Source organism: Lepus europaeus, chromosome 21 (genome assembly GCF_033115175.1).
Source record: "Lepus europaeus isolate LE1 chromosome 21, mLepTim1.pri, whole genome shotgun sequence".
NCBI classification, from domain to species: Eukaryota; Metazoa; Chordata; class Mammalia; order Lagomorpha; family Leporidae; genus Lepus; species Lepus europaeus.
In genome coordinates this window covers 60,019,774-60,045,222 of record NC_084847.1, presented here as the reverse complement: position 1 = coordinate 60,045,222, position 25,449 = coordinate 60,019,774, and the positions used below count along the sequence as shown (strand labels likewise).

At 65.9% G+C, this 25,449-nt stretch overlaps 1 protein-coding gene across 1 annotated transcript; it reads left to right on the top strand.

Annotated features, from left to right (window-relative positions):
• Window positions 1–3,080: 3,080 nt before the first annotated feature.
• FOXL3 (forkhead box L3) lies at window positions 3,081–4,007 on the top strand. Its single transcript, XM_062180138.1, is given in 7 exon segments — window positions 3,081–3,128; window positions 3,130–3,185; window positions 3,378–3,420; window positions 3,422–3,547; window positions 3,636–3,695; window positions 3,698–3,845; window positions 3,877–4,007. Coding segments are annotated over 7 exon segments (612 nt in total).
• The last annotated feature ends 21,442 nt before the right edge of the window (window positions 4,008–25,449 follow it).

The following is a 25,449-nucleotide window of genomic DNA, read 5'->3' as shown; positions in this document are numbered from 1 at the left end:
CCTGCTGCCCATGAATCCTTTGTCCGTGGCTCGGCTTCAGCTCCCATTTTTTATGATTTATCCTCTTTATTTGAAAGGCAGAGCCAGAGCGAGCGAGAAATGTTCCATCCGCTGGTTCAGTCCCCGAACGCCCACAGAAGGGGCCAGTGAGAGTGAACCAGCAGATGGAGATTCTCTAACTCCGCCTTTCAAACCGATCTTAAAAAAAAAAAAAGTTCACAAAAGCCACAGCTGGGCCAGGAGCGCCGGCCAGGTCTCCCCTGGGGGCAGCAAGGGCCCAAGCACCTGAACCACCAGCCGCTGCCTCCTGGGCGCACGTGAGTGGGGGCTGGGTCGGAAGATGGGCATGGGACGCAGGTGCCCCAGGCAGTACCTTGACCGCTGCTCCCGGACCGTGCCTCCCCTGCTGTCCCCTGGGCCTGCAGCTGTGGCTGGACACCCGTCATTTCTGCATTGCTGTCCCCTGAGCACCTCCCCTGACCGTTCTGCCCCTCCCTCCCTGTGCCTGGGCTCTGGCCTCGGGGGTCAAGTTGTCGCACCCAGTCTCACAGGCTACTGTTCCCGCCCCTTCTCTGTGGTGGCTCCGCCCACCCCGGGCACCCCAGCACCCCAGTGCGTCTGGTTCTGCTTAGTGCTTGCCCTTGTCCTCCGTGCACTGCCCACAGTGCGGCTGAGATGCCGGCCACAGGTGTGGAACAGACGCAGGTTCGTGGTTCCCGTGCCCAGGAGCGGGTCGAGTGCAGGGCCTGGCTGTACCGGGTGGGGCGGCTCGCCAGGGGTCCTCTCCTGTCTGCTCTCGCTCCACTCCAGATCTACCTCCTTTCCTGGGTTCCCAGGAGGGCCCTGCCCCCACCGTGCACACCTGAGGCTCTGTGGTGGGGAGGGGTCCAGTGTTTGCTGTCACTCCAGCTCAGCGAGCTCTCTCGTCCCAGGATCTGGTGGGCGTGCCCCTTTGGTGGTCCCCTCCCTCGGCAGGGGAGAACTGCGCCTACTCTGGGCTCCCCACACACTTCCTGTCCCTGTGTGACCTGTGACCCACAGCCTTGTGCCCGTTTCTAGATTCTGGGCTTTGTCTGTAGGGACGGAGGAGACCAGTACCAGATGGGCAGGTGCGGCCATGATTCTAGCCCGTCCTGCTCCGCTGCCGTGCTGAGCACCAGGGCCAGGGGAGGAGCCTGGGGTGCCAGTGCCCAGCATGCCCCTCCCCGGAGCCCCAGGTGCACCTGCCAGCCTTGGTTTCCCTCCTGGTGCTGCAGGGGCCACGTGGGGCCCAGCCCCTGCCTCAGTGGGCCAGGAGGTGCTGTGCCAGGCTGTGCCGGGCCGTGCCGAGGCCACGACACCCTTCCTGCCGCCAGCTCCCTCTGTCCACCCAGCCTAACTCCCTGGGCATCACGGTGGTGACATGCACAGTAGTCACTGCCTGTTACCGAACGGGGACGACTCGGGCATCGACGGCCCCTGGGGCCCTGGGTCTGTGAGCTCATGTGGGCGCGTGGCAGTCTCCTTCCCTCCTACCAGGTAAAGCAGACCCCAGGGCAGATCTGCAGAGGGAGCAGCGCCCTTGCATCAAACTGCTCTCAGGGACTGTGGAGGGTGCCCGTGTCCCAGTCCAGGGCTCCTCTGTGATTCCGGTCACATTTAGTGGAATATTTGTCATCTTCCCCATCTGTGTTGGCTCCCTTTCCCAGACACCACACAGCACTGGCCATCTCACCTGCTCTCCTCACGACACAAAGGTGGCTGCACAGCACTTGCCATCCACCTGCACTCTGCACAGGAAGACCTCACTCCCTGCCTGTGGGAGGCAGGGTCTGTGTTCTCTCCACTGGAATCTGGGGAGCCTGTGGTTGGGGGTGGAGAGGTACCAAGTGGTCCTTGGGGCCAAGCTGAGATGGGTGGCCCAGCTTGGGTGGATCTCCGTGGATCCACGTGGCTCGAAACCTCTGGAAATCGGCTTTTCCCAGGTGGACACAACCTGAGGTCAACCGCCTGCTCCTCCCATTGTTGGGCCACAGCTCTCAACTTGTGCACCTGCGAGGCCCCTGTGTGGCACCTGCCAGGGATGACACAGGTTTCTGGTGTGAACCTGACCGGGAGGTCCACAGGGCGGCCGGGTGGCTGTGCCAGGGAGGAGCTGCCCTGTCCCACGTCCCTGGACCCCACACCTTTAACCCCAACACCAATGGGGGGGACAACACCAATGTGGGGGATCCCAGTGTGAACAGTGGAGCCCAAGTGAGACTCGGGGGACAGCTGCCCACAGCACCCCTGGGCTTCTCTGCAGAGGGTCCCTGCCCCCCGAGCCAGGCTCCTGGAAACTGTGCGTTCCAGGGGGAGTCGGCACCTCCAGCCGCCCCTGGCAAGGGGGAAATCCGTGGAGAAAGCTTTCGAGTGGGATGCTCTGGCCCCAGGCAGGCGCAGGAGACCCACAGAGAATCCCCACCCCAAACTCTAAGAGCCGGCTCCTCCTCCGCTTCTGTCCTGCACGCCCCCTCCCCGCCATGGGCTGCCTCCGCAGCCAGAAGTGCCCCGCAGATCGGTGGCTTCTGCCCCGGCGCGGGGAGACCCGCGGGGCGCACTGAGCCGTACCAGGGGCTCCAGCAGGGAGACGCAGCTCCGGGCGGCAGGAGGCGGGGCCCACGCCAGGGGCAGACACCCACAGCTGGTACGCAGCGGCCGGCCCCCGCCGTCCCTCGGCGTCCATCGGGACCAGGGTGCAGGGACCAATCTCTGCTTCTCCGCACAGGAGTGGGCTCCGAGGGGATCCAGAGCAGGTAGCCCACGGGGCCGCCAGAGCCCCGGAGGAGCAGGAGCGGGGGTCGCCCCGCCCTCGCAGCACCGCGGCCCCTCCCCCTTCCTGGGCGGGTCAGGGGTCTCCGAGACGGCCCCCCACTCCGCTCCCCTGCGCAGCCCGAGTGGTGGCTGGGGCCTCCCCCGCATCGGGATTGGATGCGAGAACCGGGAGGGGGCGGGCGGGCGACCCCAGACCCCGTTCCCCGCGCGCGGGAGCTGAGCAGGCGGCAGTGCGGGCACAGCGGGCCCGGCTGCAAGGACCTGGCCCCGAGCCGACGGCCGCCGCGATGTTCGACAGCTCGCAGTACCCGTACAACTGCTTCGACGACGACGCCGCCCGACCGCCCCGCCGGCTGCGCGGACGACAGGCGGCTCGCGCGGCCCGCGTACAGGTGAGCGCGGGGCCGGGGTGGCTCGCGCCCCGGGGGCAGCCGCGGGGCCTCCCTCTCCTCTCCTCCTCGGAGGGGCCTGGGGCGCGCGCCTGGGGCCGGGGAGCGGGGGCTCAGGGAAGGGGCAGGGCCCGTTGCGCGCACACTGGGGAGCCGCGGGCTCCCCTCCCCGCCGCGCTGACGCCCCGTTTGCAGCTACATCGCGCTCATCGCCATGGCCATCCAGCACAGCCCCGCGCGGCAGGGTGACGCTGGCCGGCATCTACGACTTCATCACGCGCGAGTTCCCCTACTACCGCGCGCACCAGCGCGCCTGGCAGAACTCCGTCCGCCACAACCTGTCGCTCAACAGCTGCTTCGTCAAGGTGGGCCGCGCCGGCCGGCCGGGGGTCGCGGGGGAGGCCGCGCCCCGGCCCCCGCAGCGCGGCCGGCGCTGACCCCGCCTCCGCACAGGTGCCGCGCGCCGACGGCCACGCCAAGGGCAAGGGCAGCTACTGGACGTTCGCCGACGGCTTGCGAGTTCGCTGCTGGACCTGTTCGAGAACGGCGACTACCGGCGGCGGCGCCGGCGGCGCGGACCCAAGCGCGCTGGAGGCGCCGAGGGACCCCCGGGCCGGCCAGAGGAAGGCCACGTTGGCGGCACGGGGGTCCCCAGTCCCGAACGACCGTGACGGCGCCTGCCGCGAGGCCCCGGCGCCCGCCGGCTCCAACGCGCCGGGGCAGCGGGGGCCCAAGGACATCAAGTTCAGCATCGAGTCCATCTTGTCCTCCCCCGGCCCCAGGCCCGAGGCGCGGCCCCTGAACCTCCACTTCTGGGCAGCGTGAGGCGTGGCCGGCAGCCCCTCCCCCAGGCTGAGCTGCCGGTGCCCCCCTTCTCAGACCCTGGCCCGGGGCACCTGCGGGCTCCTCCAGGCCTGCAGTGGGAGACCCCCCCCCCGCGAGGAACAGAAGCCCCGGCAGGGCCCCCAGAGATCAGTCCCTGCTCCTTCCCTGGTCACTACGGCAGTGGCCTCTTCAGTTCCCCGTCAGCTTGCAGGAGTCAACAACAACAACGGCGACCATGACAATAACAATAAAGTGCAGTGGCCCCGGCGTGGCCGGGATGCGACCGGAAGTGGCCGTGTTGGGTGCCGGTTCAGGGCCCCGGTGCGCTCTGTGCAGAGGGTGGGAGGAGGGGCCGGGGCGACCCCCAGGGTCCTCTGAGTGGGGACCGAGCCCCTCTTTGGCACAGGGTGGTCGATGAACCCCCACTGTGCAGGGAGCACAGCTGTGAATGGGGGGGAGTTGCTCCCTGGGTGGAACTTAAGCTAATGAGAAGGGCGTTCTAGAAGACACAGCCGTGCACCCAGACGCCGCCGGCTGGCCTGGTTCCCTCAACCCCCTCTGCAGACTTACCAGGAGCGCTGGGTGACCGCGACTGGCTCACGTCAGGTGCGGCAAAAGGCACCCGGAGGCGGCCGGCTGGCCCACTGGCATCACCACTCAGCGGCCGGAGCAGGCAGCCGTGGCAAAGATCTGGCTGTGGCTGCGCCCACCGAGGCCTGGCACTGGTTGTGCCTGAGCGCTGTAAATGGGCCCCATGTGCCCGTGTTCCCCGCGCTGCTCCAGTGCGTGCTGTGAAACCCCTGTGCCGCCAGGCCTTGCAGGGGCCGGAGAGCCCAGCCAGGCGCCCTCTCCCACGGCAGCTGTGTGGCAGGGCTGTGGACCCCTCCTCAGCAGCTGCCAGGGGCTGGCACCGGGCAGCCCCCCAACCCGGGGGTACACCTGCTGCACTCCTGTGCCAGTGGGATCCAACTACAGGGGGGGAGGCACCGGGGCTACAACCACTCCTGACTGCCTCCACCAGGAGCAGCCTGGCGCACAGGTGTGTGGCTGTGGCTGTCAGGCGCCGGCAATCCTGGCACCCGATTCCTTCGCCGGCTGTGCCAGAAGCTGCTTAGGTTGTGCACAGCAGCGAGGACTGGCTGGTGCCAGACGCACACACATACAGAGCGAGCGAGAAAACGTGCGTTTTGTCCTTTGGGCTCCTGCCTTCTTCCTGAAGCCTGGCCTGGAACGGAAAACGGAAGAACCCTCTGCCCACGCAGGACCCTGTCTGGGGCCGGAACGCCGCCGGGCGGCCTCTGTGCACGGCGAGGTGTGGCATTGGCTTTGTAGAGGCTATCAATCATGTCTCCAGAGCAAAGGGACATTTCCAATTTGCCAGCACAGTACCTGCGACGCCACAGCACCTGGAGTGAGTGGCGTTTAATACCCACAACGTCGCGCCGTGACCTATTCGGAGCCCGCCCCCCCACCCTGCGCACATGGGCCTGACGCGGGCCTAATTAAACGCTTTATGCCTCTCTTGCAAATCCACTGATTGATCAGCGGCACCCACTTCCTGCCCGCTACCCCAAGCAGGTGTCTGCCACACGCGGTCACGGATCACCAGGTTTCCATTAGCGGAGCTCGGCTCAGGAGGGGGTGTGGGCAGAGAGCTGTGGCACAGGCCCGGTCCCGGCTGCTTCGCCCAAGCCACCAGGAGGTGCTGGGTGTCCCCTCTGAGCATTGGGCCCCGGGGCCTCCACCAAGCGCTTCAGGGGAGCACCCCAGCCACGCCCAGCAGCCCCGCCACGGATCTCCCCAGAGAGGCCCCTGGGCTGCCCTCTGGCCCACCGGACCCCCGTCCCTCACTCCAGGCTACAGTGGACTCCTGGACGCTGCCACCCTGGGGCCTGTGGGGCCACAGAGAGAGGGTGACTGGGGAGGCAGAGGCTCTCTCAGGGAGGGGGGGGGGGGGGCCCTGGTCACAGGATCGGGCACTCTCTGGAGTGAGGACGGCCTGCACCCAGCGTGTGGTGGGAGGGAACCAGGGGCCTGCAGAACAGACCAGAGGCCAGCGCCGGCAGAGGGAGGCCCAGGGACAGGGCAGGGCCTCAGACCACCCTAGCCATGCTGGCTCCAGCCCCAGGTGAGGCCAAACTTAGCCTTGGGGATGCCTGCACCTGCCCTGGCGTCCTTGCTGACCAGTGGACCGAGGGCTCCAGGTGCGGCTCCGCCCCCAGCCAGCTCCTCTGCAGAGTGGAGCTGAGGTGTCCCCCACAGGAGGGGCTGAAGGACCGGGCCAGAGCGTGTGAAGAGGAGGGAGTGAGAACCTCCTCCCCCTCTGCGTGCTCCCCCACACGCACACACACATGCACACATGTGCACACGTGCACGGCATGCGACATGCGCAGGATGTGCCTGAGTGACAGTGCTGTTGCTCTCGCCTGTCCCCAAGCGTGGACAGGACGTGGGTCCTGGTGACCGAGAGCTGCAGGTGCATGGAGTGGCCAGGGAGTTTGTCTGGGGCCTCCTTCCCCTCCTGTGAGACCAGCGCTGTCCCAGAAGCTTCCAGAAAAACATCGCCCTGGCAGGTGCCCAGAGCAGCCTCCTGCCAGCACGGGTTTGTGCCCACTCTGCGACCCTGTGTGGGGGGTGCCCACCGCGGGGGGGTCTCTCTGGGAACCTGGGTCAGTCGCCGCCAGCCTCACCACAGCCAACATCAGTGAGAACTCAGCTGCTGAGCGGGGAGATGGGTGAATGGAACCACAGGACCGACAGCTCCTGCAGGGACGTTTGTCCCCAGGAGGGGACGCGGGGGTCACGGGGGCCCCAGAGGCTGCCTGAGCAGAGCCGTGTGCTCCCCCACGCAGTTTCAGGGTCTGCACCAAGTGGGGTCCTCACGCTGGACGCACAAGCCCCTTTAGCACTGACTGGGGCGTCCCCGTAAGTCCCGCCCCCTCTGGGTGAGGTGTCCAGTGGCAGCGGGGTCCCACCTGCACCAGGCTGGCTGACAGGCACGGGGAGGCCGCAGAGCCAGGCGCTGGCCCGCGGGGTTCAGGGTCTTCCAGGGCTGGACACTGCAGTGGCCCCGGCTTCTGCCCAGCCCCGCCTCTCCCACCCACGCTGCCAGGGTCTGGGCCCGGGGTCCCCAGGGCCACACCCCGGGGGGCTCCAGGCCCACATCCGTGTAAGGCGGCAGCAAAGACGATGTGTAGTGTGCAAATGAGACACGCGTGGCCGCCCATGCGTGTGCACAGGTCCCGCGTGTGGAGCTGCTGGGTGCAGCGTGCAGTGCCGTCACCGGCAGGCATCAATCATCTCGCCACGGCGCCCGCCCCCTGCAAGGTTTGCTTTCAAGTAAAGGTTGAGGGTGAGAAGGGACAGGGAGCCCCAGAACCCCGATACCGGGAGCAGTGGCTGCATCCCAGCAAACGCCCCCACCCCAGCCCGGGCTGAAGAAGGACCGCCACGGTGCGGACCGCGGGTCTGCGCATGGCTCCGAAACTCAGAGCCGGGAGGATACGGACCAGCCCCGGGGGCTTGGCCAGGGAGACCCGCGGGCTGGGCGGACGGAAGTGACGCCGGGGAGCTGTTTCCTTCATTAACCCGGGCGACCAAGAGGCGTGGCGGTGGACACGCGTGGTGCCTGAACGTGCGACGTCTCCTCGCAGCGGCAGGACACCTGCACACGGCCCCTTACCCCCAGGCCTGGGCGGGGCTTCCCGAAGCAGGGGCGTGCAGGTGCACCAGGCGGCACCCCCTCCCTGCGGTCCCCATGGACGGCATCTGCCACCAGCCCAGCGGGAGGCAGAACCTCGTGGGTCCTCACCCAAGGGGACAGCGCTCTCCCTGGGGCCTCCCGATGTGCGCGGCCCCTGGCTGTGCCTTGATGGGGCGGCCCCCTCCCCACGGTGCCCAGGGGCAGCCCAATGAGGGTTGGGAGAAGCCCCCTGAGCAATTTTCCAGATTTGCGGGTTCCCACTCTCACACCTGTCCCTGCTCCTCACGCCCCCTTCCCCGTAGTCTCCCCCCTCCCACATCTGACCCTCAGGAAGTTCTTTTTTTTTTTTTTTTTTTTTTTTTTGACAGGCAGAGTGGATAGTGAGAGAGAGAGACAGAGAGAAAGGTCTTCCTTTTTGCTGTTGGTTCACCCTCCAATGGCCGCTGCGGCCAGCGCATCTCACTGATCTGAAGCCAGGAGCCAGGTGCTTCTCCTGGTCTCCCATGTGGGTGCAGGGCCCAAGCACCTGGGCCATCCTCCACTGCCTTCCCGGGCCACAGCAGAGAGCTGGCCTGGAAGAGGGGCAACTGGGACAGAATCCGGCGCCCCAACCGGGACTAGAACCCCATGTGCCGGCGCCACAAGGCGGAGGATGAGCTGTTAAGCCACGGCACCGGCCCCTCAGGAAGTTCTTGAAAGCTCATCTCGAAGGCTTGGTCCTGACGGCTCTCTCTCCCTCTCTGTCTCTCTCCCCCATCTGTCTTCCTCTCTCCCCCCCAGCCCCATCTCCCTCTCTCCCGTCTCTCTCCCCCTCCCCCATCTCCCTCCCTCTCTGTATCTCTCTGTGTACTCTGTCTCCCTCTCCCTTCCCTTCCCTCCCCCACCCCATCTCTCTGTCTCTCCCCCATCTCTCTGTCTCTCCCCCCATACCCCCAATCTCCGTCTCTCTCTCCCCCTCCCTCATCTCCCTCTCTGTATCTCTGTGTGTCTCTGTCTCCCTCTCCCCTCCCTTCCCTCCCCCAACAGTCTCGCTCCCTCTGTCTCTCCCCCATCTCTCTTCCTCCCCCCATCTCCCCCTCTCTCTCACTCTCCGTCTCTCTCCCCCTCCCTCATCTCCCTCTATATCTCTGTGTCTCTGTCTCCCTCTCCCCTCCTAGTCTCCCGCTCTCCCCTCCCTTTCCCTCCCCCTCGTCTCTCTCCCTCTGTCTCTCCCCCATCTCTCTTCCTCACCCAATCTCCCCCCTCACTCTCCTCTGTCTCCCTCCCCCTCCCCCTTCCCCATCTCTCTCTCCCCCTCCCCCACTTATAAAGTCAACGACTCCATTATCTACTGGCACACAACGGCACTTCAGCATGTTCATGGAAAAATGGAATTAAAAGACAGAAATAAAAAACACAAATGAATTTATTGAGCCCCATTGAGTTCCAGACCCTTCTGTATGGGCGACAGCAGCCATGGGTCCCCTAGGGCTGGGGCTCTGCCGGTCCAGCCTGCTCCCCGAATGAAGGAAGCAGCCAAAACTGGACCCGTGTGCATGATGGGCGGTGGGTGGTGGGCCGTGGTCCCTGGGCTGCCACAGGTGCCCCGGGGCGAGCAGGAGGAGGGGTGGGGAGGCTGTTTCCAAGATGTCCTGATTTACTTGAGCGGAAGGTGGGGGGAGAGGGGAGAGAAAAGCCAGGAGCCAGGGGCTTCTCCCGGGTCTCCCACACAGGTGCAGGGGCCCAGGGACTTGGTTCCTCCGCTGCTTTCCCAGGCCACAGCAGGGAGCTGGATCAGGAGAGGAGCTGGACAGGAACTGGCGGTCATATGGGGTGCTGACCTTGCAGGAGTGACCGTGTGTGTGTGTGTGCGAGTGCATGGACTGACCGTGGTCTGTCTGTAGTCTGTGTGTGTGCGTGCGTGTGTGCATGGACTGACCGTGGTCTGTCTGTAGTCAGTGTGTGTGTGTGTGTGTGGGCTGACCGTGGTCTGCCTGTAGTCACTGTGTGTGTGTGCGTGGGCTGACCGTGGTCTGTCTGTAGTGTGTGTGTGCGTGGACTGACCGTGGTCTGTCTGTAGTCAGTGTGTATGTGTGTGCGTGGACTGACCGTGGTCTGTCTGTAGTCTGTGTGTGTGTGGACTGACCGTGGTCTGTCTGTAGTCAGTGTGTGTGTGTGTGTGGGCTGACCGTGGTCTGCCTGTAGTCACTGTGTGTGTGTGCGTGGGCTGACCGTGGTCTGTCTGTAGTGTGTGTGTGCGTGGACTGACCGTGGTCTGTCTGTAGTCAGTGTGTGTGTGTGCGTGGACTGACCGTGGTCTGTCTGTAGTGTGCGTGCGTGTGGACTGACCGTGGTCTGTCTGTAGTCAGTGTGTGTGTGTGTGTGCATGGACTGACCGTAGTCTGTCTGTAGTGTGTGTGTGCGTGGACTGACCGTGGTCTGTCTGTAGTGTGTGTGTGCGTGGACTGACCGTGGTCTGTCTGTAGTCAGTGTGTGTGTGTGTGCGCATGGACTGACCGTGGTCTGCCTGTAGTCAGTGTGTGTGTGTGCGTGGACTGACCGTGGTCTGCCTGTAGTCAGTGTGTGTGTGTGCATGGACTGACCGTGGTCTGTCTGTAGTCAGTGTGCATTCGGGGTGGCTGTGGGGGGACCGTCAAGCTGGGGCGACCTCAGCTCGGCCCCTTCTCCCGCTCTCGCCTGCACGCGGCTGGTGGTGAGGGCCCTGTGGTGGCCACCGTGGGCTGTGCCCCGGAGCTGATTCCGGAGCTCAGGGCAAGGCTGAGGGCCATGAGGCTCAGCCGTGCCCAGGGACTTTTCTTCAGGGCAGCACAGGCTGGGAGCTGGGAGCCGGAAGGCAGTGTGGCCCCGTGGGGAACCCGCATTCTGTGGCTCCCCAGGGCGATCGGCTGCTGGTGTGAGCAGAGGGCGCGGCCCCGTGGGACCCGCTCAGCACCTTCCAGGGATCCAGGAACTCAGCTCCTCAAACACGGCCCAGGCCAGAGCACACGTGTGTTTACGCAGCCAGAGCCCGGGACAGCCAGCTGCCCACCTGCAGGTGACAGGGTGTGGTCCTCACGCTGCCTGAGAAGGGGTGTGGGCGGACACACACAGACACACATGGACACACATGCAGACACACATGAACTAACATGGATACACACGCAGACCAACATGGACACACACAGAGACACACACGGACCAACATGGACACACACGCAGACACACATGGACACACAGACCAACATGGACACACCCGCAGACACACATGGATACACACATGGACACACTCACAGACATACAGACACACACCAATACGCACTTGAACACACACGTGGACACACCCACGGACCAACATGGACACACGAACACACACCTGGACACACACGTAGACACACAGAGATACGCACACACAAGGACACAGACACATACACAGGGACACACGCAGACACGGGGACACAGCTCACTGCCCGCCCCTGACAGGGTGGGGTCTCCGGGCTCCCAGCGCAGGGGCGAGGCGGGCCCGCAGGTCCCAGGGGCGAGCCTGGGAGGGGGCCTGGGTGCAGCGGCCGCGGGCCGGGAATGTTCTGGGATCAGAGGGAGGTGCGGGCCGGGGCGCCCCCGGCAGGGCCGCGGGTCAGCGGGGTCCGGCCCGGCCACCCCGCCCCGAGAGTCACGAGGAGGGAACGCCCCGCTTATCTTCGCCCAGGTGATAACCTGAGCGACGTCACCTGGCCCCGCTCCCGCTGCACCTGCGGGCCCCGCCTCCGCGCGGGCCGGGCTCCGGAGGCAAAGTCCGGGGTCAGCCGCGCTCCCGCCGCGCCTGCAGCTTCCGGGTCCCCGGCCTGGGCTCACCGGGGCCGCGCGCCCGCGGGGCAAGCGGGTGACCTCGGGCGCCGCCCCGGCCCGCTCCCCAAGGGCCGCCCTGCGTGTCGGGGACCCCAGCCCCGGGCGGCCCGGCGACTCCGCAGGAGGACCGCAGCATTCTGCCCGCGCTCCCGGCATGCGGCTCGGAGCCGCGCGCGCCTGCACCTCCCGCAGGGGAGGCCCCAGGGCGCGCGGCCGCCTCGGCGCCAGGTGGCAGCAGAGCGCCAGGGACGGGCGGCCCCGGGCCGGACCACCCCGGGCCCGCCCCGCCCCGCCCCGCCCCGCCCCGCCCCGCCCGCCCGCCCGCCCATCCGTTGCCGTGGTTTGGGGTCCTGGAGCTCCAGCGGGCCGACCTCAGCCCCCCACCTTCCCACTCAGTCAATCGTGGCAACCGCACAGGTCCACCTGGGCCAGGTATCTGGTGTGGGGCACAGAGAAACCCAGAGAGGGCTGTGGGGGCTGACCAGGACACGGCTCGTCACCTCCCGGAGTTCCCTGACCGTCATGTCCTGTGGGGCGTGGGCCAGGACAGCTCCCAAGTGGCCTCGGGGGATGCTGATCATGGGGCACGTGACGTGCATGGACAAGGCGCCCGGCTCCCACCTCCGCTGCCCACAGTCCTGCTCGCCCCACTCGCCCACAAATGCCCTTTTAGGGGCCCCGCCCAGCAGCCTCCATTCCGCCCATCCTGGCTGAGGAGGGGTCCAGGGCTCTGAGCAGGGACAGGCAGCACAGGGGAGGGGCCCGGGGGCCCCTGGCCGGGATCCAGGAAGCCCAGGCCTTCATCCTGGCCCTGGACCCCAGGGTGTCCAGCTAGGCGGGCAGCAGCTGTGCTGGGGCTCAGGACACCGGCTTCCCCGAAGTCTTCCTCTTCTTCTTTTTTTAAAGACAGAGTTAGAGAGAGGCAGAGAGAGAGAGAGATAAAGAGAGGGGTCTTCCATCTGCTGGTTCACTCCCCAGATGGCCGCAATGGCTGGAGCTGTGCTGATCCGAAGCCAGGAGCCAGGTGCTTCTTTGTGGTCTCCCATGTGGGTGCAGGGGCCCAAGGACTTGGGCCATCCTCTACTGCTTTCCCAGGCCATGGCAGAGAGCTGGATCGGAAGTGGAGCAGCCGAGACTCAAACCGGCGCCCATATGGGATGCCGGCACTTCAGGCCAGGGCGTCAACCCGCTGCGCCACAGCGGCGGCCCCTGAAGTCCTGTTCTAGAAGCAGGAATGCAGGAGCCGCTGAGCCCAGGGTGCTGTGGGGCTGTCCACGGGGCTGCCCATCTCTTGCCCTCCTGACCCCAGGCCCTGCCCACAGGTGGGAATCAGGGAGCATCTGAGAAGACGGAGTCACGGCCATCACACGGACACGTGTCAGAGGCCACTGGCCACTGGCCACACGGCCACATCAGCACCGGCTCCCAGGACACGAGGGAGGCTGTGCTCCTGGGGGAGGTGACCAGGGCTGTGCCTGCCTGGACCTGCGTGTGTTGGTGGGCAGGGGCCCCTGGTGCTGCCGCCAGCTTCTGTAACAGGGCCCGGGGCTGTGTGACACAGCCGTGTGCTCGGCCGCGGCCCGGTCCGTGTCTCTCCTCACTGAGGCCAGCCTGCCCACTGTCCACCCCGACTCACCTGTGTGGATGTGGAGCTTGGAACTGCAGCAGCTGTTTTGCGCCCATGAGGGAGCTGGCGCTTTGGGAAGAGGTGGATGGCAGGAGGCGGGGGTGGACAGACCCTGAGGTCTTGAGAGTGACCCCTGCTGCCCTAGGAGCCCCCGTCCCACTCTCATGGGGGCTGCCCCGTCCGCAGCTGTGGCCAGCTGTACAGGATGTGTCTGGGCCGCCCGCTCACCCCACCCAGAGCTGTCCCCTCTCCACGTGGACCTGACGCTCCCACGGACCACGGCCAGCTCCCGGGGCCGGCCCTCACTCTGGCTTTGCAGGCCACAGGTACCCTGCATGCTTTTCCCCTCTCTGCCTGGGAGTCCAGGTGGTCACGAGGGGCCGTTCGCGGGGGGACAGCTGGCCCACCAGCAGGCCCTGACTCCATGTCGCCGGCCAGTGAGAGCCGCTGGGTTCTCCCTGCACAGCAGCCCGAGCCCAGGTCCCCGCCCGGGGCGCTGGGCCTGCCGGCCTTCCGAGGTGCCCTGAGATGCACTCCGAGGTTCTGGAAGCTTCCATCAGTGTGCAGGCACAAGCAGCCTGCCCCATCAGACAGCATTAATCAGAAACGCGCTGTCCTCCTGCCATTAGGCCACCTCCCCGCCTGCCCGGGGGCCCGGGCCCACTCTGATTGGCCCAAGCCAGGCCTCGGGAACCCTGTGTGCAGCTGTGTGCCCTGTGCTCTACCCAGGCTTTGCCTTTGCGGGGTTACAGCGGCACTGTGGGGCATCCCCGGGCCTGGCCCAGTGTACACGGTTGCCTGTGGCCCCTGCTGGGGCGGGGAGGTGGGGGGGAGGTCAGGTCAGCACACCTGGGGGCACGCTCACCTGGGGCACTGCCCACCACGCACCCATGTCCACTCACAGTGCACCTGCCCCACCAGGGCCCCCCAGCCCCAGCCCATTCCTCCCTGCCGCCCTGCTCGGGGGCTGCCCTGGGGGCCGGGGGTCTCCTCACAGGCAGGGCCCTCGTTCCCGGGGGCAGGCGGGGCAGCTTCCGTGCGGTCTCTGGCACAGGGACATCTACAGGCCCCCAGGGACCAGCTGCCCAGGCACAGCAGCCACGGGCAGGAGCCACGAGGAGGGGGAGCGAGGGGTCTGCACCGGGAGCCACAGCCTGACCAGGTCCCCGACGGCCCTGGCTCTTCCGGTGCCCCCCGACACTCTCCCCCCAACCACGCGTCAGCTGTGACCCACACGGCTTCCGTGCCAGATGGTTCCTCTGAATGCCTGGCGCTCAGGCCAGCACCGGCCCCGGCAGAGGCTGAGGCCCGAGGTGCGGGGGTCCGACGGTGCCCCTTGCATGACGAGCAGCCGGCAGCAGGGCCACCACCATCGGGGCCGAGGGGGAGCAGGGTGTTGGGAGGAGCCCTGGGCTGGCAGTGGGGGGAGGGACTGTGCTCTGTCCATAGCAGGTGCCCGGCAGAAGTCCAGTCTGGTCGGTGCGAGGTGAGGGGAGTCTGTGGACAGGCAGCTGCTTCCCCCAGGGAGAGACGCGGAGGACTCGGGACGACAGGGGTCCATTCTGCAGTCGCCCGGGCCGGCCAAGGGCACAGACGGGGACGCGCCCTGGCGGGGGTGGGGCCATGGCTTCACAGCTGAGGGAAGTTCGAGCCGGGCAGCTTTATGGCTATGAAACTGGCACACCTGTGGAAGGTGTAAATACAGGTGCTCTTTGGCCCACAGAGACCGTTGCCCATAGGTGGGCGGCCTGGGGACGGCAGGAGCCACGAGGGGTGCTAGTGAGCACAGACCACAGCGCCGGCGCCATGGCGAGAGCTGTGAGCCCTGAGGGCCTGGGTGCCATCCACCCTGCCGGGGCGGACAGCAGGCCCGGGGACGAGATCCCCGTCGGAGGGCACCTGTGACTGAGGGCCCACAACGGGCCCCCCCTGAGGGGCAGCTCTGATGCCCTGGCCCCCTGCACCTGCCCCTCCCAGCCCACCCGTCCAGTCCAGATCCACACAGCCCGTGCTGCCCCTGGGCTCCCTGCGGCTCCACAGCGCCCCACGGCTTGACGCCTCCTGGCCCGAGCCGCCGTCTCCCCGCTGGCCCCAGGACGGGCACTCACATCAGCGCCGAGGGCAGGACCCGGAGGCCCAACCTTTCTGACAGATGAAGCTCCCATCAGGACAGTTTGGGTCCGGACAGCCGCTGTGACGCGGGCGCAGGACGCCCCCTCCCGTTCCCACCCGTGCTTCACCGCTGCCCGCGCCGGACTGGACCGCTGGCCCTGCGGCCGCCGCGCCCGTCGTCCCCTGCCGGCTTTTACTCTGCGGGCTGACTGACGTGTCTGACAGGCAGTTACGGGGGGGGGGGGGACAGAGAGAGAGAGGGAGGGAGGGAGGGAGAGAGAGGGAGAGAGGGAGGGAGAGAGAGAGGGAGAGAGGGAGGGAGGGAGAGAGAGAGGGAGAGAGGGAGGGAGAGAGGGAGAGAGGGAGGGAAGGAGGGAGGGAGAGAGGGAGGGAGGGAGAGAGAGAGGGAGGGAGGGAGAGAGGGAGGGAGGGTGAGAGAGAGGGAGGGAGGGAGAGAGGGAGGGAAGGAGGGAGGGAGAGAGGGAGGGAGGGCGGGAGGGAGGGTGAGAGAGAGGGAGGGAGGGAGGGAGAGAGGGAGAGAGGGAGGGAGGGTGAGAGAGAGGGAGGGAGGGAGAGAGGGAGGGAAGGAGGGAGGGAGAGAGGGAGGGAGGTCTTCCATCCACTGGTTCACTCCCCAGATGCCCTCAAAGGCAGGACTGGGCCAGGCTGAAGCCAGGAGCCAGGAGCTTCCTCCGGGTCTCCCACACGGGTGCAGGGGGCCAAGCACTCGGGCCATCCTCCACTACTCTCCCAGGGCCATTAGCAGTGGATCAGGAGTGGAGCAGCCGGGAAAGGAACCAGCGCCCATATGGGACGCCCGCACTGCGGCAGCCTCACCCCTGTGCCACGACAGCGGCCCTGTGTTAACCTGAAAGCTCACCCAGACCCACCCTGGCCCAGGGTGGACTCAGACCTGGACTTGGGTCCCCTTCTCCAGGCTCCTCAATGCCCAGGCCAGGGTTACAGGGTGGTGGCAGCCCCTGGGGTGCAGGCTCAGTGTGGACAAGGGAGGGGGGCCTGTGCCCGGCTCTGTCTAGCGGCCTGGCCCTGATTCCGTGCAGACCAAGGTTGGGCAAGGCTCCTGACCCTGCCTGGGACATCGTGGGGCTGCCCCGGCTGCACCTGCAGGCCCTTTCCCGGGGAGTGGCCACCCAGGTGTGAAACCAGCCACTCCCAGGCTGAAGTCACAGCTGGGGCTGGGAGGGAGGGGCATGGTGCCCCCTGAACCCTGAGGTTGGCGGTCATTTCCCTCCTGCTGTGCCCACGGCCCAGGGAGGGAGGGACCCACCAAGGGAGGGGAGGGACCCACCAAGGGAGGGACCCACCCCCGCCCACAGGCACTGCAGAGGCTCTGGGGTGCGGCGCAGGCCTGGACCCCAGTGAGCACCACCGGTGGCTCCCGTGGCCCGTGAGCCCCCACAGGCAGCCCAGCCCCGCGACCCTGGTTCCTGCACCTTGTCCGGCTCTCGCTGTCTTCAAAGCAAAGGCACCGGGGACCCCCCCACCCGGCTCCCGTGAGCTCCAGTGTCTGCAGGTAGACGTGGCCCCTGGCCCTCCCAAGGGCGGGGCAGGGGAGGCCCGCGGGGGGGCATTGCCCGGGGCAGCCCCGGGGCCCCATCTGGCCGCCCCGGCCCCGGCCGGCCGCCCTCGGCAAGGCCTTTCGTGCCAGCGCCACGGCCCGCATCAAAGGGCTGCCACGGAAAGGCGCTCTTCCCCAAACCCGCAGAGTTCAGGCCCAGCACACGCACCCAGCTGTCACTCAGGAATCAAAGTCCGCCGGGGCCTGGGACCAGATCAAAGCCGGGACCCCGAGGGAGGCCGGGCCGCAGAGTTCTGTTTGCTGGTTTTCTGCCACTGCTAAAAAAGGGGCACGGGTGGCGGCGAGGCAGCGGCTGCGGCAGTGGGGGCGGTGGGGCGGCCCGGGGCTGCTGGGCGTGGAGGCTGAAAATATTTGGTTGACAATGGAGACGGCTTGGCAAGCCGCTCCTGGCCAGCCTCCAGGAAGACCGGGCCCCGCTGCCCCTTCACACACACAGACACACGTGCAGGCACATGGACACATGCACACAGACATGGACACACATGCAGACACACGGATATACACACACAGAAATGTGAAGAAACAGTACATGCACATGGATACACACACAGGGACACACGTGCAGACACATGGACACACAGATACACAGACACACATGGACACACATGCAGACACACGGATACACACACAGAAATGTGGAGAAACACACACAGTACATGCACATGGATACACACACGGGGACACACACGGACACACGTGCAGGCACATGGACACATGCACACAGACACACATGGACACACATGCAGACACACGGATACACACACAGAAATGTGAAGAAACAGTACATGCACATGGATACACAGGGACACACATGCAGACACATGGACACACAGATACACAGGCACACAGACACACACATGGACACACATGCAGACAGATACACATACAGATACACATACACGGACACACACACAGAAATGTGGAGAAACACACAAATGTGGAGAAACACACACATAGTACAAACACATGGATACAAACACACAGAGATACACACACATGGATATACAGAAACAGAAATGTGGAGACACACAGGAACACATACAGTTACATGGACACAGAACACACACAGTGATACAGTGATACACACAGACACATGGGGGACACACGGAACATATACACAGGAACACACATTCACACGCAGAGACAGTACAGATACACGGATACACACACAGAAATGTGGAGACAAACACACAGCATCATAGTCACACACAGAGATACAGCACACACACACAGATACACCCGATACGTGGAGACACTCAGGAACACACAGACGCAGAGACACGCAGACACACGGAGACCCACACAGCTGCACACAGGGACGCCCAGCTGGCTTGCACACGTGTGCACCCACACAGGCTCACAGCGATGGCAGGAAGAGCGGCTGGGCCTGTGGCTCATCACCAGGCCCTCGGCCCAGGGGCCTCTCTCACAGGAAGCAGCAAGGCACCGGGGCCCACCCAGCACGCCTGCGCAGCCCCTGGAGGGTAGGAGGCCACGCGTGCACCCGTGTGGGGGCCCAGAGACCCTTCGGCCCTGCAGCCTGGCCCTGCAGGGGAGCTGTGGGAGGAGACCTGGGGGCAGGGGCGGGGAGGCAGGGCCAGGAAGGGCTGAGGCGGGGGCTGCAGCCGAGTGGGGAGGGGGTCTGAGCAGGTTGCTGCTCCGCTTCGGCCCAGTTCTCCCGGGCCCCTGACAGCAGCGGCGGTGATGTTTCTCGCGCCGTCAGCCGACTGCCCACTCAGCTTTGCTCTCGTTCTCCCCAGAGATTTACTGATTGATGAGAGAGAGAGAGAGAGAGAGAGAGAGCGAGAGAGAGCGAGGTCTGCCATCCACTGGTTCCCTCTACACGGCTGCACCGCCGGAGCTGGGCCAGGCTGGAGCCAGGAGCCAGGAGCTCCATCTGTGTCTCCCACACAGGCACAGGGACCTTTCCACGTGGTCCATCTCCCGCTGCTTTCCCAGGGAGTTGGATCAGAAGTGGAGCAGCTGGGGCTTGAACCACCCATATGCGATGGCGGCGTCACAGGCGGTGGCTTAACCGGCTGCCCACAACGCCGGCCCCAGGGTCCACTCTCGATGCCCTTCTGGGACCCAGCCTCGCATGCCCAGGGGCCCCCAAGGCTATGGTCACCGCCATGACTGGACACAGGGCTCGGAGGCAGACACGCCCGGAAACACGTGTGTGGGTGCGTGTGCGATGCCAGGCTCCTGTGCCTTGAGCCTGTGTCACAGTGATCCTGGGCTCACTGGGCTTCCTCACCCTCTGTCCTCATGGGGACAGTGGCCCGGGGATGCTGGGAGACAGGGCTGGAGCGGAGCGTGGTGGGGTCCGTGTGCCGGGCCGACAGCCCAAGGAAGCTGTCCCGGGACCCCGTGCCGGGGGCGGGGAGGCGGGCGGCAGCTGCCGTACTGACGAGGTGACCCCCTTTCCCTCCCGGGCTGCTAAAAATAGCACAGCCGTGTTCGTCCTGGGGGCCATGTCATTTCAGGCTGTGCTTGTCCACAGCACGGGAACTGGCCACAAACGTAGCAGCCGGGCCGAGGCCTGTGCCACGGCTCACACATGGGGCAGTGGCGACCAGGCCGGGCTCGGGACACCGGTGTCCTCTGGATGCAGGACACAGGGCCAGAGCCGCCCCTCGGACGATGCCACAGCCGGACCCCTGAGAAAGCCCCAGAGGGCAGAGACCACACCCTGGACAGAGCCCGCCAGGAGCCCACAGGCCCAGAGCCCTGGGCAGTGACAGGCTCTGTGGTCCCCGTGTGCCTGGCTGGGCGGGGACATCCACGACACCTCCTGCTGCTGGCCCTTTCACAGATGAGCCTCACACAGTGAATCGACGCCCAGGTCTCAGCTGGGGGTGGGGGCGGGGGCTGCCTCCATGCCCCCCCCCACACGCCTGCCCGGCACATGCCGGGCCAGGGCTGCCTGCACCTGTGGGAGCACCAAGCTGCACCCCCAGGAGCCCAGGCCTGCTCCCAGACAAGGCCCCTGGGCCCAGGCCCTTCCTGCCCCGTCCCGGAGGCCGAGGAGTCTCCGGTGTGGGCCGGACATGCAGAGGTAGCCAGGGGTGCCCCCCGCCCCTGCCTTCCCCTGCAGGCCCAGTGCCGGCTGCATGGGAGCTGGGATGCGTGGGCTCTGCCACGACATGGGGCTCTCTCCCCACTGGCTGCTGTGGCCCAGCCCCGGGCCCCGATGGTGGCCACGCAGCCCGGCCTGGGCGACTGTGGTGAAGTCAACCCTGGGTTGACTCCAGCCAGAGCCTGTGTGGGTCTGGGGCTGCCCCCCGAGGGTCTCAGGGCCCAGGAGGCCACGGAGCAGCAGATCCTGCCCAGCCCCGGGGCCTCCTGTGGAGGATCCCAGACCCTGGCGGGTGTTGGCCAGAGGTGGTCGCAGAGCAGGTCACCGGGCACCAAGACACAGCCTTAGCGGGTCCCTTTGGCTCTGGAGGCTCCACCGGTGGTCAGTGTGGCGGGGACAGCAAGGGGGAACCCTGTCCCAGGCCCTCCCAGCTTCCAGGGTTGGCAGCCAACCTGGGAGTCCCTGGGTGTCCCCTGCACCCGACGGAGCCGCCTGCCACCTGACGCAGTCCCTCAGTGCACATCCCCAAGGTGCTGTTCCCAACCAGGTCCACCCTGGATCTGAGGGCACAGCCAGGTGGTGCCACAAAAGGGAATGGAGGTCAGCTCTGGCCGACCCCCAAGCCACCCAACCTGCTTGGGGACAGCCGGCCAGGTCCCCGGGGCAGCACCCTCTGTGTGAGCACCCCCCCCATACTCCATGCCCCCTGTGCAAGGCCCACTCCAAACTCACCCTTTTGCATATTCAATGAGGCCCCGCCAGAACCCCACCCCTACACCTCCTACCTTGCACAATGGGCAACGCTGTTGAGAGGTTCTTGCTCTTTGGGGGCTGTTGGGCTTTTCTCGTCCTCTGCTCTCCCTGATCCGGGCTGTGCTCAGCCCCCGCGCCTTCATTTCTGCTGTGCTTTGGCTGAACCCGGCTCCGTGCGCACCCTCGGGCCTCCACGCCGGGCCCTTCCTGGCATGGAGCCTGGGACAGGCCAGCTGGGGGCCACTGCCCACACACTTGTGCATGGACCGGATCTGGGGAGGTCCTGACCAGTGCAGGGGCCTGGGGAAGACCCCCTCCTCGGGCACGAATGCCCAAACCGGGTCTGCTCCCGAGTACCCCGAGCAGCCCCCACACCCCCCTGCCCAGAGGCAGCCCCTCCACACCACCCCCCCAGCACCAGGGCCAGCAAGGAGGACCCCGCCTCGGTCTCAGCCAGCCTGGCCGCCTCACACAGTCCCCCACCCAGCGGCACCTGCTCTGGGGGAGACGCAGGAGGCGGCCCGTGTCCGGGGCTGTAGGCAGCTGCCCTCATTGGTTGGGGGGCTGCCCGAGGAGGCTGAGGCTGAGGTCTGCTCCCCTCTCCGACCCCCGCCAGGCCCCTCTGGGCCGCCCCACACTGGGAGCGGGGCGCAGCCTCACCCCACCCTGTTTGTGCTTTCAGAATCCGGGGCAGGGGTCTGAGCGCCTCCCTGCCTGCCCCTTCATCAGGGGGCTCCTGGGCAGTGGACAGGCTGAGGGCCAGGCCCCGCCCCCTTGTTTATGGCACAGGGGTGCGAGAGTCCCTGGCCCCAGCTGTGGAGCAGCTGAGCTCACTGGAAGCCGGGCTGCGGCCTGAATGCCGCCCTTGTCCGCGGTCCCAGTGCCTCTGTTGACTCAAGATAAGTTCCCGGAGGCTGGAGAACAGCTCACCGTGTGGCGCGGCATCTGCCCGCCCAGCCGGGGCAGGGACGGCCGGGGCTGCCGAGTCCCCGGGCCAGGGCCCAGCGCCCGGAGCAGAAAACACCTGGCCAGGCCTTGGCCCCCGGCCGCGCGATTACACCTATCTGGCGGGGGCGGCGGTGCCAGGCCACCGCGCGTCGCTCACCGCCCGGCTCGGCCGCAGGCAGGTGCTGCGGTGACATCACCTCTCCAGGATCACTGAGCTCCGGCTTGGTCAATATTGACATTTCCAGCTCCGTGAGAATCTAATCGGACTTCCGACGACACCTGCGCAGCTCCGGGCCCACTTTGGCTCCCGGCCGCAGGTGAGCTCCCAGGCACAGATCTGGGGGCAGCCAGAGGAGGGGACAAGCCAGGCCCTCGGGGACCAGGCCCCAGGCCCTCAGCTGCCCCGTCCAGGCCTCAGCTCCCCACCTGCCCATCGGGCAGGCCCCAGCTCATTGGAGGCCACAGCTCCAGGCCAGGGGCTAGCAGGGGAGAGTTGGGCGGGTCGAGGGGCCTGTTTCCAGAAACTTCACCTGGGAGAACAGCCTGGGCAGCCCATCAGTCTCAGAATCAGGCCCCAGTCAGGGGTGAGTCCCGGCACCTTGGAGGAGCCTGCCCCCCACCACCGTCCTGGGCTGGCTGGTTTCACCCCACATCCTGTACCCTTAGGAAGGACCAAGCACGGGCAGGGCCCACAGCTGCCCCTCAGCACAGAGCAGGCGGCAAATCCTGCCTGGCATCCCAGCCAACGAGGCTCAGCCCAGAACGGGGACGACACGGGCACCAGCCCCCTGCCCACTCAAGGGCCAGAGGCCAGAGGCCAGGACCGCCCACACCATCCTGCCTGCTCTGGCCATCCCCAAACCTCCCCCGTACTGAAAAGCAGGGCACCACTGCGGGGGCTCCTGGAGGAGGGGGCATTCGGTCCCTGGAGTGCAGGGACTCCCAGCAGCAGAGATGAGCGGTCCGTGCCCCAGGCCACACAGCAGGCACAGCCGGGCAGCCCCTTCTCGGTCCCAGCGCAGGCCCCAGCAGCCAGCGGCCGGCTGTGCCCTCAGGGAGCTGGGGAGCAGAACCCGCCCCAGCGGCTCAGAGGCATCACGGGCAACTCTGCACCAACGCCGCTGTGACCGGAGGGGAGCCAGGGGAACATCCCCCGCTTCCCAGGGTCCCCCGGGGACGGCAGAGCCTGCCGATGAGCACGTGGGCGTCCTGTCCAGCCCCGTGGAAGGTCTAGGGCCGAGGGCAGCAAGGCCGGAGCCCAGACACAGCCCCGAGTGACCGAGAAACCCACCTCAACACAGTGCAGGCGGCTTGACTCCCAGAAAGGGCGAGAGCCTGTGCACACGCGTGTGCATCTCACACGCCTCTGTGCACACGCGTGTATGTGGGAGGGGCGTGCTGACCCCACTGACACTGAAGCACAATGTTACTGTAATCTTGCCTTTTGGTTAATGTTGAATGAAAACATGTTTTCCAAGCAAATGCAACCAAGGCAGTGGAATTGCTCCTGAATCGATTGTGACATTGAACCTGAAGTTCCCAATTTATTTGTTTTCATTAGATGGACACCTTGCTCACCGGGATAATTAAAGTTTTACGACAAAGTTATCATTTGTTTATTGTTGGTTCTGTCAGTTGTCAAGATTTTTTTAAAAAATTTAAATGTATTAATTTTATTTGAAAGCAGAGAGAGTGAGCTTCTATCCACTCGTTCACTCCCCACATAGCCACAACCGCTAGGGATGGGCCAGGCTGAAGCCGGGAGCCGAGGACTCCCTCTGGTTCCCCCACGTGGCTCTTGGGCCGTCTTGAGCTGCTTTCCCAGGCCACAGCAGGGAGCTGGAGGGGAAGTGGAGCAGCCGGGACTGGAACCGGGGCCCACGTGGGATGTACCGCAGCCGGCCCAGGAAGTAACTCTCAAGACTTGCACACAGGGGAACTCGATCCATGGTGCTCTGGGAGGGGCCCCCGAGGGCCACAGGGGCCGGGCCAGGCTCTGCTCCTTTAAACGAGGCCGTGAGTTTATTGGAGGGAGGGTGCTCATTATCTCTCTGGAAAGGAATGTTCCAGAAAAAAAAAAAAAAAAAAAAACCAGCAGCAGCAGCAGCAGTGTCCCATAGCAGAAAATCCAGTTTGGGCCAGGAGGGTCCTGGGGGTGGTGGCCCAGTGGCCGGCTACAGGACCCGGCCCACTCCAGCAGCTGCAGCCTGGGGCCTGACTCGGCCAGCATGGACCGGCACCCTCCCCACTCGGCCAGGTGCACCAGCCACTGGGAGGCCTCGGCAACCTCTCAGCCCCACCCTCTGCACCTGCAGCCGCCACGGCCCTGTCTGCAGGGCCAACTCCTCCATTGGGGCCCCTGGGGAGGGCCCTGGACCTGGCCAGGACAGCGCACTCTGCCAGGTCTCCCACCCTCTGCCGGCACAGGTGAAGGCTCGGGGCCCTCTGGGATCTCACGGCTCCACCCACCCCCGGGGCTGCCACACCTCTGCCTCCGGGCAGCACAGCTGGCAACAGCAAGCCTGGGCCACAGCCGAGCAGGGGCCGCGCCAGCCCCCAGCCTTGCTGCAGGGAAGCCCTGAGGCCAGCTCCTACCCCATGCTCACTCCGGGGCTGCAGCTCGGGGATCAGAACCTTCAAAACCCCGAGCGGCAAAATTTAGGAAAACCACTGAGCTAACTCAGAGGGGCTGTGAGGGGTGGACGGGATGAGCTGTGGGAGGCAGCAGCACCACTCTGCAAATGGGACCCGGGGGGCTCACGACCCATCACCACTGTCATCCTTGGTACCGCCACTGACCCATTACCACTGTCATCCTTGGTACCGCCACCACCACCGTCCCCACCACCTCCATCACCATCCCCACCACCTCCATCACCATCTTCATCACCATCACCACCATCACCATCATCACCACTGTCATCCTTGGTACCGCCACCACCACCGTCCCCACCGCCACCACCACCATCCCCACCACCTCCATCACCATCACCGCCTCCATCACCATCTTCATCACCATCACCACCATCACCACCATCACCACTTTCATCACCATCACCACCTTCATCACCATCTTCATCACCATCATCACCATCACCACCTTCATCCCCATCACCACCTTCATCCCCATCCCCATCCCCATCCCCATCCCCATCACCATCATCACCGCCTTCACCACCCCCACCGCCGCCTCCACCGTGTCTCCACACCGTCTGCTCGGACTGACGTAGGAAACTCCTCAGGATTCTTCAGCTCACCCATGGCAGCTACAGCAGTCACCGTCCACGGAGGAGGAGTGGCTCAGACACGCCAGGGCTGAGGCAGTGCGAGCTGCCCCGCCCCGCTGGGCCTCCTCTCCTCTCCCCTCCCCTCCCCTCCCCTCCCCTCCTCTCCCCTGCTCGTGCGTCCAGCAGGCCTGGCAGGCAAGGAGGGATGCTTGGATCCCAGCAGGATGCAGGACGCAGAGGGGACAGGGGCATGTCCTGAGCAGGCCAAGCTCGGCGTCCCAGCACGGGCCGGGAGAGCAATGTCCCTGTACTGGCCCAGGCCTCCCCGGCTCTGCAGGCCTGGCAGCAGCCCCTGAGGCTGTGTCCACAGCCAGGGCTGGCCCTGGAGAGAGGGACCTGCACCCCAGGGCACAAGGACGCCGGGCGCAGCAAGCCCCCCACTGGCCCTTGGCAACGGCCCCTCCTGTCACTGTTGGTGGCCCCAGGGCTCTGCACAAGGCAGCCCTGCCCACCAGCTCACCAGGACACCTGACAGCGTGCACCGGCACAGACAGCCCTGGCTCAAGAC